This window comes from Camelus bactrianus, chromosome X (assembly GCF_048773025.1).
Source record: "Camelus bactrianus isolate YW-2024 breed Bactrian camel chromosome X, ASM4877302v1, whole genome shotgun sequence".
In the NCBI taxonomy this organism is placed as follows: Eukaryota; Metazoa; Chordata; class Mammalia; order Artiodactyla; family Camelidae; genus Camelus; species Camelus bactrianus.
This window is the reverse complement of record NC_133575.1, coordinates 116,466,059-116,475,780: the sequence shown is the minus strand read 5'-3', so window position 1 is coordinate 116,475,780 and position 9,722 is coordinate 116,466,059. Positions and strand designations below refer to the sequence as shown.

General features: G+C 43.0%; 1 protein-coding gene across 4 annotated transcripts; it reads left to right on the top strand.

Moving 5' to 3' along the window:
- Positions 1–433: 433 nt before the first annotated feature.
- LOC105062788 (synaptonemal complex protein 3) lies at positions 434–9,380 on the top strand. Of its 4 annotated transcripts, none has more exons than XM_074359147.1 (9): positions 434–562; positions 1,419–1,603; positions 2,088–2,157; positions 2,316–2,350; positions 2,704–2,821; positions 3,697–3,796; positions 6,229–6,327; positions 8,753–8,857; positions 9,021–9,380. In XM_074359147.1, exons 2-9 carry the CDS (start codon positions 1,474–1,476, stop codon positions 9,072–9,074), a joined length of 711 nt encoding a protein of 236 aa, XP_074215248.1. In that variant the 5' UTR covers positions 434–562; positions 1,419–1,473; the 3' UTR covers positions 9,075–9,380. The 4 variants fall into 4 exon arrangements, 3 of the variants coding, with proteins under 3 accessions (XP_074215248.1, XP_074215249.1, XP_010945448.2); XM_074359148.1 differs by having other exon boundaries at positions 477–556; XM_010947146.3 differs by lacking the exon at positions 434–562 and having other exon boundaries at positions 658–1,603.
- The last annotated feature ends 342 nt before the right edge of the window (positions 9,381–9,722 follow it).

Below are 9,722 nucleotides of genomic sequence, written 5' to 3'. Positions count from 1 at the left end.
ACACCACGTTGAGTGAAAAGAGCAAGGGGCAGAATACCAGAGAGAATGGGCTGCAATTTAGCGTCACACGCAGACAGCGCCAGAGTAAGCAAGGATGGTGAAGGATGCACACACGTGTCCTTAAAAGACGAAAACCCAAACCTGGAAAACGGAGGTGGGAGGGCTACCCCAGAACGCGCCTGCGGATGGGCTATTCCTCCGCAAGGGGAAGGGGTGAGTGGAGAGGACCCCAGGAGGAGGGTGACTAGGAGTCACCAGGGGGGTGGAGGCTTGAGCACCTGTTCTTGGCTCCCGTGTCCTCTTGTGACTTCCCAGGAAGAAGGCCCGGGAAACGCCCTCTGAACGGAGGTCCTGGAACCCCCGGCGCGGGTCCCCAGCCCGGGCACCTTCCGCGGAGGGCGGTCCGGCCAGGGGGCGGGGGCTCGGGCGAGGCCCCGCCTCCCGCGTGCGCGCTGTGCCGGCCAATCAGCGCCGCTCCCGCCCAGGAGAGGCCGGCCGGCTCCTGAGGGCTGTCGGGAGGCCCTCAGAGGAGCGTCGCGGAGGTCGCGGTGTGGAGGTCGTGGTGCGGCCGGGGGCGGGGGCGGCGGCGGGTGGTGGGATGGAGGGAGCGGCAGAGAGACGGAGGGGCCGCAGGGAGCGGGGACGGAGGGACCGTCAGGGAGGCCTGGAGCAGCAGCGGCGGCGGCGGCGGGGGGGGGTGGGGGTGGAGGCCGGCGGGCCGCACTATGCGACCTGGGCCGGCCGGGCGGCGGGGGGATGGGGCGTCTCCTCAGACGTGAGGGGACCCGGCTGTGGAGCGGGGGCGGCCAGGCTGGCCGGTGAGGTGGCGTCCCCCGGGGCTGCCACAGGACGGGGCGAGGCCCCTGAGGGCGGGGGCGGGTCGGACGGTCCCCACGTCCCGGGAGGGTGCGGGCGGGTGCACAGGGGCCGTCCGCCCGCGGCCCCCGTCCTTCCTGCCCGGTGGCCCGGCGGGTCAGTCCGGGCCCGCGAGGTCGTCCTGGGGCCCACTCGGCGTGTGGGGAAGCCTCCCCCTCCTACCTCCCCGCCCCGACCTGACCGTCCCGGGCCAGGCGCAGACTGGTTTATCCCCCATCCGTCCCGAGGGACCCTTAGTTGGGTCCTGCCCGTGGCCGGGCCTCCCGCCGGGAACCGAGGGCCAGGGGCGGCCTCTGTCCTTCCCTCCGTAGGGGCCAGAATCTGGCGGAGGGGCCCGGCACTCAGATGTCCGCGGGCGCGGGGTGGGTTGTGTGTGGGGCGCAGGCGCCAGCCCTCCGTCCAGCCGCGGAGGAGGGGCTCGCAGTCACCACCTGCTTTGTCCGCTCCTGGTCCAGCCGGAGACACGCGGGCACGCACACTCTGATGTGCGCAGAGGACCCTTGCCGGGCATCGCTCGTTGACCCTGTGCCCGTTTCTTTAAGTTTGTGCTCACAAGGTGCAGGAGAGCTGTCTCTGCCTGGGAAGAGACACTTAGGGATGGCGCCGGCTGAGAGGAAGCGCCTGGGGAGGGCTGCGAAGGCCCCGATGGAGGCTCAGGGTATGGCAGCCTGTGACTTCGGGAGACAAGAGAGAAGAGAGCCGCGTGGGCCAGAGGGTGTTCCGGAAGGTACGTATGGTCCATCGGACACCTTTGCGGATAACAGCGCACGGGGGCAGGGGCCGTGTCCCTCAGGTCACTGCCCTGAGTCCTCGACATTGTAGCCAGTGAAATCCATGTGCCTGCAAAGCAGTGTCGGGTCCTGGGGGTTGCCCACTCCATCCTCCTATCGGACACCCGGATTGCAGAAGCTTACATGGCAGCTCTTCCCCATGCTTGCAGGCCCTTCTTTCCCAAATATCTCTTCTGGGCTACATGATTTATGCTGACATTAAACCTTGAAAGGCTTGTAACAGTGTCTCCATAAAAGGGACCCGGTCCCTGATCTGACTTCATCTGACCTGCACATACGTGAGTCCTTTCATATGTCTGCTTTAACAGCTCTTGGTGGCACTAAGCCTGAAACCCTCCCCACTGAGGATGTTTCTCCGTGAAAACTGATCAAAATACCATGCTTCGTTTTAAAGTGTTTTCCATTTTTATTTCAATGTAGGAAACAACCGAGTCACTGATAATTATGGGGGAATAAATCCTTCTCCAGGAACATTGGAGGAAGACTTGCGGTAATGTTTTTATGGCAATTTTCACCTGCTAGGTAAAGTCCACTTGGCTCATGTAACAAGTATTCTCTGTGAAGTCCTTGCATGGGGCATTTCTTTCATAACAAGTATGGTCTTTCATGTATCTTTATTTAATAATGTTTGATATAACTTCTTCACAGGAATGAAGTACGGGAGATGCTGGAAGGATTTCAAGGTACGTTTGAGTGATATTTACAACTAGAGAACACTGTTTTAAACTATATAGCTTTTATAAATGAAAATGTTTATCCCTGGATTACATCCGTTGCCCTCAGATACTTTTTTTTTTTTCTAGACAGGTATTTAGTGTGATTCGACGTTACAGGTTTCCGTTACTTGCCTTTTGAGTTGTTGATGTGGGAAGTGAAAATGATACTAACAGTGATCATTTTTGAAATGATGCCTGTCTTATACCTTTTAAATGTCTTTGCATGTTGCTGAGGCGGCATTTACCCATTTTGATTTGAATATATGGGAAGAAAATAATTTTCAACATTAATCTTTAATGAATAAATATTTTCTATGCAGATGACATTAAACGGGCTCTTCTTGCAAAGAGAAAAATGTTTGAGATGAATATGAAAGCTTCTATCAGCACCACTAATGCAAAAATTGGGCATGTTTGGAAAACACAACTAGAACAAAGGTAAAGTTGGTGGTTTTTTTCAGCCACAACAACATTTGTATAATTTCTTAGTGTTCACTGGTGCAGATAACCTAAGACAAATACTATCATATTGCATTTTTCAGTGAAAAACACATTTTGCTTGATTTTTCCCTAAGCAGATAAATTCTTTAGTTTGGTAACCTCACTCCTTAACAGAATTGAGATATATTTCCTAGAAGCCACGAAAGATGACCTTTCCCCCCCTTTCAAATAACAATTGAGTTTTTGTCAGATGAAATTAATTTATATTCATTCTACACCCATACTAGCTGAACGTAAGGTAAATGTCTTAAATCATTATCCTTGTGATAGTTAATTGTATTTTTATGTAGAAAAGGTTAATCTTATATTGTGAAAAATTCGTCAATTTTAGCTGAACTGTGTTCACAGTTCTTTTTTCAAAATCATTGTTGTGCCAAAGAGGGGAAGTATTTGAGTGAAATATTCCCGTTTGGACATCTCTGATGAATGGATGTAGTAACCTCATCGAATCTACTTATTGTATTAGAACACACAAGTTATTCAGTAAGAAGAAGTGAAAAGTAAACTGCTTTCAGATGAATGAATTTTTATGGGAAATTTATAGTACAGTAAATCTTCATTAGTTTTCAAGAGGTAGAGAGCACGTGACATAGCATTTGTATTATTCAGTTAGGAATAGTCGTTTTGGAATTAAAGAGTAAATCATCTACTTAACCTTTCTGTTCCCCATGAGACTATTTTAGCTGCTGTTATGCTGTCACTGCCTTCTCCTTGTATAGTGTAAATTGTGTCAGGTCAGTTTTGTTTTGAGTGTGGTTAATGTTTTCTCATATCTTATGAAGTATGACAGTGCTCATTGTTACGTTTTACAGGCAGAATCTTCATCTCCAGTATTCTCGGCAGCTTCGGACTTTGTTTCGGGAGTGGGATATAGACGTGCAGAAAGCCCAGGAACAAGAAGAAAAACTAGCTGTTGGTATCAGCCTTAGCTTTCACATTAGCTCGTTGTATCAAAGTCTCGAGTAGCAGTAGCTCAGGCAATAATACAGGAGAGAAGGTAGAGCCCATGAACCCAGAGTGGAAGATGTAGTGATGGGAGCCTGAATGTTCTGTTTGGGTTGCTTCTGTCTGTTTAGTGGAAATAGTAAGGTTACCAGTTGGGAGTTAGGACGGTGGAGGAAGTTGTTGCCTTTTGAAGGCAGAGAAGAGGGGTTAGAATTGTTTCCCCCGAGAGGACTAGGGAAATCTTGTTGCCAGGCAGCATTAGGGATCTAACTTAGGTTAGTGTCATAGTGACCGTGAATTTAAAGTGTGAGACGACTTGGCATAGTTGTGGCAGAGCAGCTGGAGAGGTGGGTTTTCCCCAGATTGGGGTTTAGCCATGCAGATTGACAGAGTGAGAAGGGGCCAAGGTACGTGTGCAAGGGCATAGGTATGATGATTGACCATGGAATTTAAGCTGGGAAGGAGGAAAGGGGAGGTCATGAGAGTCGGGGCTGGGGACAGTGAAAAGTCTTAGGATCCTGACAGAGTATTGATTGAACTATATGTAGCAAGGAAGGGAATGAACTGCAAACTGGGAGGTAGTGATTGAACGCTGGGAGACATGGAGAAACAGCATAGTGCAGTGGTCAAGAGCCTGGACTCTGGAACCATACATGTTTGGGATGCAATTCTGTTTGACCAGCGGTAGCTGTGAAACCAAGGACAGATTGTTTGCCTCTCTGCCTGAGTTTCCTCATCCATGAAAGGGGACACACTAAGAGTCCCTACCTCGTAGAGCTGTTTTGAGGTTTGGTGGGGCTTTTTTGAATTTTTTTTTTTTATTGATGTATAGTCAGTTTACAATGTTCTGTCAATTTCTGGTGCACAGCACAATTTTTCAGTCATATATGGATATACATATATTCATTTTCATACTCTTTTTCACTGCAAGCTACTACAAGATATTGAATATGGTTCCCTGTGGCATACAGAATAAACTTGTTTATCTATTTTATATATACCAGTCAGTATCTACAAATCTCGTACTCCCAGTTTATCCCTTCCCACTCCCTTCCCCGCTGGCAACCACAAGTCTGTATCCTATGTCTGTGAGTCTGTTTCTGTTTTATATGTGAGTTCATTTGTCTTTTTTTTTCTTTTTTAGATTCCACATGTGAGTGATATCATATGGTATTTTTCTTTCTCTTTCTGGCTTATTTCACTTAGAATGACATTCTCCAGGGACATCCATGTGGCTGCAAATGGCATTATTTTTATCATTCTTATGGCTGAGTAGTATTCCATTGTATAAATATACCACATCTTCTTTATCCAGTCATCTGTCGTTGGACATTTAGGTTGTTTCCATGTCTTGGCTATTGTAAATAGTGCTGCTATGAACATTGGGGATGCAGGTATCTTTTTGAATTAAGGTTCCCTCTGGATATATGCCCAGGAGTGGGATTGCTGGGTCATCCAATAAGTCTATTTTTAGTCTTTTGAGGAATCTCCATGCTGTTTTCCACAGTGGCTGCACCAACCTGCATTCCCACCAACAGTGTAGGAGCGTTCCGTTTTCCCCACAGCCTCTCCAGTATTTCTCATTTGCGGACTTTTGAATGATGGCCATTCTGACTGGTGTGAGGTGATACCTCATTGTAGTTTTGACATGCATTTCTCTGATAATTAGTGATCTTGAGCATTTTTTCATGTGCCTATTGGTCATACATTATGTCTTCATTGGAGAATTGCTGTTTTGAGTTTTAAATGAGATCATATATAAGAAGTTTATTTTAAATGGTTTGGAAAAGTACCTGACGAATAGTTCCCATGTAAGTCTTTGCTCTTGTTAAGATCATGTAGATGTTGCAGTTACTGGGAAAGACAGAATCCAGGGTATGACTGTGTAATGACTAGTGAGGGGCTAATCTAGGGAAGAGGTCAAGATTATTGTTGGAGATGAGGTCAAAGGGCAGAAAGGCTAGCATTATTGGAAGGGCCATCTATGTGCACATTGAAATGATCAAGAAGTAATACATGTTTTGAGTATTGTTAAGAAAGAATGGTCCTCTGTAATTACTGATTGGAAGGATCATTATGTGGCTTTTGCCTACCTGTGGTAAACACATTATTGGAAGGGTCATTTGTGAGTTTTGAAATCAAGAATCAAAACATGTTTTCAAGATTGGTAAGAAAGAAATTCTCCTACTCAATGACTGTTAAGATAGGATTATGATATGGTTTTGTAGAGAAGTAGTAAGCACAATTATCTAAACTTGGTCATAAAAGTTGTTAAAACGGGAAATGCTAACAAGCATTGAGTTAAAGAGTGTTCCTTTTAAGTGTAATGTATAATTATGCTCTCCAAATATTAAATGTTGCCCACATTTTATCACTTTTCTATTCTGTTGTATTTGTAGAACATGTTTCGAGAGCAACGAAAGATTCTTCGACAAGCTAGAATTGTTCAGTACCAGAGACTGAAAAAAATGAAGAATTTATACGAGCAGTTCTTAAAGGTCTGTTTTGTTTGGTAACAGACTAGATTCTTATAAAAATAATCTGTGTATAAAAGTAGAAGATCGTATGTTTCTTTCCATATGTATGGGAAATGAACGTTTAGGTTGTTCTGTTAAATTGTTAACCGTTTTACACTTTGAATTCATTGTTCTGGATTTAACAAAATTAGTAAATGTGTTCTTGGTTTTAGGATTCACTAATAGTTTTGGGGGAGTCAGTTAAAACAGGAAACTGTGAACTGGGAATTTTATCTAAGCGTGTATGTAGCATGAAGAAAACTGATACTTTATTTACAGTTTAATCATAACCTTATTGTTCAACAATCAGTTTTTAAGAGATCAGCAACAAATATATAGTGGAAAGTAGGAAGTTTATAAATCATTCCTAGATGTCTTTTGCTTGTCTTATGTTAACAGTTATTGCTAAATATGAAGCAGGCAGTTGTAATTAATGAATAACTCTTCTATTTTCAGATGTATTATATGAGTGTTTAAGCCATATCTGCTTTTAGAATATGTGACTAATAATGACCTTCTGTATAAACTTATAATCATATGAGGTCTAAGTGTACAACTGAATGAAAAACCCAGAGGAAGACTAAATGTTTGTGGGTTGAGAATGATCTGCTGAGGTATTTGCACATTAGCACATTGCCCTTTTCTCCCCACAGATATGTGTACACTGTGTATGCTTATCTAGGAATAGATGGAATCCTGCACATTACCCTTCTTTTTTGGTGGTGGGCAGGGCTGGGAAGGGTTCTTTTCTAATGATAATCTTATTCAAAAACATGATGTTAATGTCACTCTCTTTAATTGAGATGGTTTAGGTAAACTAGCAAAAGGCTTTTAAAATAGATATTCTTTAAAGAACTTTAGAATCATATATCTACAAAGGAGTTATTTTAAAGGCATATCTAAGTAGACAAGATGTTGCTCTAATGCTCCCTGAGAACCATTTACTGATTGGTGTGCAGATCTGATAAAGTACCCAAGAAGATTGCTTCTAAAGGTTATTACTAAAGGCCAGCACTTATGGTAGTAACTTTAGTGTTGTCTTTGGCTCCTCCAAGTCCCTTGTCCTTCCCACCCAGCAATTACTAGGCCCTACAATTTTCACCTCTGCAACTGTACTTTAATTTCTTTCTTCCTTTTTTTTTTTATTGAAGTATAGTTGATTTACAGTACTGTGTTCGTTTCAGGTGTACAGCAAAGTGATTCAGTTATATGTATATCTATACTTTTCCAGACTATTTCCCATTACAGCTTACTACAAGGCATTGAATATAGTTCCCTGTGTCATACAGTAAATCCTTCTTGCTTACTTACTTTAGGTATAGTAGTTTGTATCTGTTTAATTTCTTTCTTTGAATTCCCGCTGCTGCTGCCCTGGTTCAGGACCTCACCATTCCTTGCTTGTACTATTACACTGTTTCCTGATTTCTGTCTTCTCCAATCCATCCTTCGCAGTTCTGCAACATGATCTTCCAACAGGTATCCCTTCCCTCCTGAACACCTGTCATTAGCTGCCCAAGTTTAAATCCTCAGGTATTCAACGTGTCCCCCATAACAAAACCCTCTCTTTGTAGTTTCATACTTACATTCTTTCTTTCCTCCCACCCCTCCAGAGTAGTTGCTTTCTCTGCACTAAGTCACCATTACCTCCTGGCTTTGCTTATGCTCCTGCCCTAGATTACGTTTAATTCTCTCTTTCCTTTACCTAGCGAAATCTTATTCTTTCTGCCAACTAAATCAGAATCAATCTTATTTTCCATTACGTGGATTTGGCAAGTTGTATTTCCTTAATTGCTATAAAGTGTTTGTGTTTGATTTTTTTAATCTCTAATTTAAAAAATTAAAAAACCCAGGTAGGCCTGGAAACTCCCCCTCCCTCGGCCCTGGAAGACTACTATTCAGATTGGATGTACTAGATCACTATTTGTTGAATGAGTAATAAATATTTAAAACGTAGGTTTGTTTTTCATAACTTAATGAGGTCATATCACAGATCATTTTATTCTCTCGAGCAGAACCATGTTACATTGATTATTATAAGTGCATTGTTACCTGGTGTTTAGACAGCTTATGAGAGAGTTTTTAAATTGTGGTATTTCATTCTGTGGGACTGTCATTCTCTTTTTTCTTTTTTTGCTCCACGGTGACCTTAACTGTTTGTTAACAGTTTTGAGCAAAGGGTACTTCTGTTGTACCGCTATAATAATAATATTTGACTCAAAAACGACATTTAGAAGATTTCTTAAGTGGGTATTTTGATCTCCATGATTCGTTGTAATGTTTTTATTTGGAATAAATAATGAGTATCCTTTGAGTCTTAGGACTTGTTACTTTTGAAATTTAATGGTACGTGTTTAGAACGTGAGATGAAAAGTGGTGCTTCATCACTGAACTAGGCTTTTTGTTTTAGAGTATGGAGGAGTTAGAGAAGGATCATGAACATCTTCTTACTGATGAGCAAAGCGAAGTTAGACAAGAAATGGCCAAGCTGCAAAACAAAATTATGCTGGAAGCTGTAAGTAGTGTATACTTGATATGAAGAACTATGGAGGGATGTGAGCATTGGGGTAAAGTTTTTATTGTTGTTGTTGTTGTTGTTGTTGTTGTTGTTTTACAGAATGCATATAACAATTACCTAAATAATGTGCAAATATTTAATATTTCCTTTCTTGAAACAGCAACACCTAGACCTGGCAGTGGTTGAAAGTTATCTGCAAACCCTGTTACTCTGAGGACCTTGAAGAAAGAAGTGGAAGCTAAATTACATGACACAAATGTAACATCAGCCACACTGAATCACATTACAGTCATTTAAACATTGTAGCGCAAGTCAGTATAGCCTGTTTATCATAGCCTGTTCGTGAAGTGCAAGACCCTCCTTTCTGTTTAAATTCATATGAAACAGAAACAGTTTGTGACTATAATCAGCAATTCCCAAATTATATGTATCAAGCTTTCAGCCCTTTCTGTCAGTAATGCTGACGTTCTGTACCTAACACTGTCAAATGACTTTTAGCAATAAAGATGATTTAATTTTAGGTTTAGCCTCAGTGCATCTGTATCAGCCCCAAAGGTTCAGCAGCACAGGTATAGAAAGAAGGCTACATTGTTCTTCCTTAAGGAAAAAAATTAAGGACTATAAAATCCATTTGATCTGTGCACCACTTTGTATTTACTCATTCGTTTACAGAGCCGATTCCACTGGGGAAAATTATTTCAAAGGAAAATCTCCTCTATTGCCTTATAGAAATTATTAAAAGCATCTTAAGTTTCTGTTTTTGAATAAACTGAACTGCTAAAAACCATTAAGGGAAGAGACCTAGCTACATAAATATCAGTGCTGAGACATGGGTTTGTGAATATGTCATTTCCACAAAGAC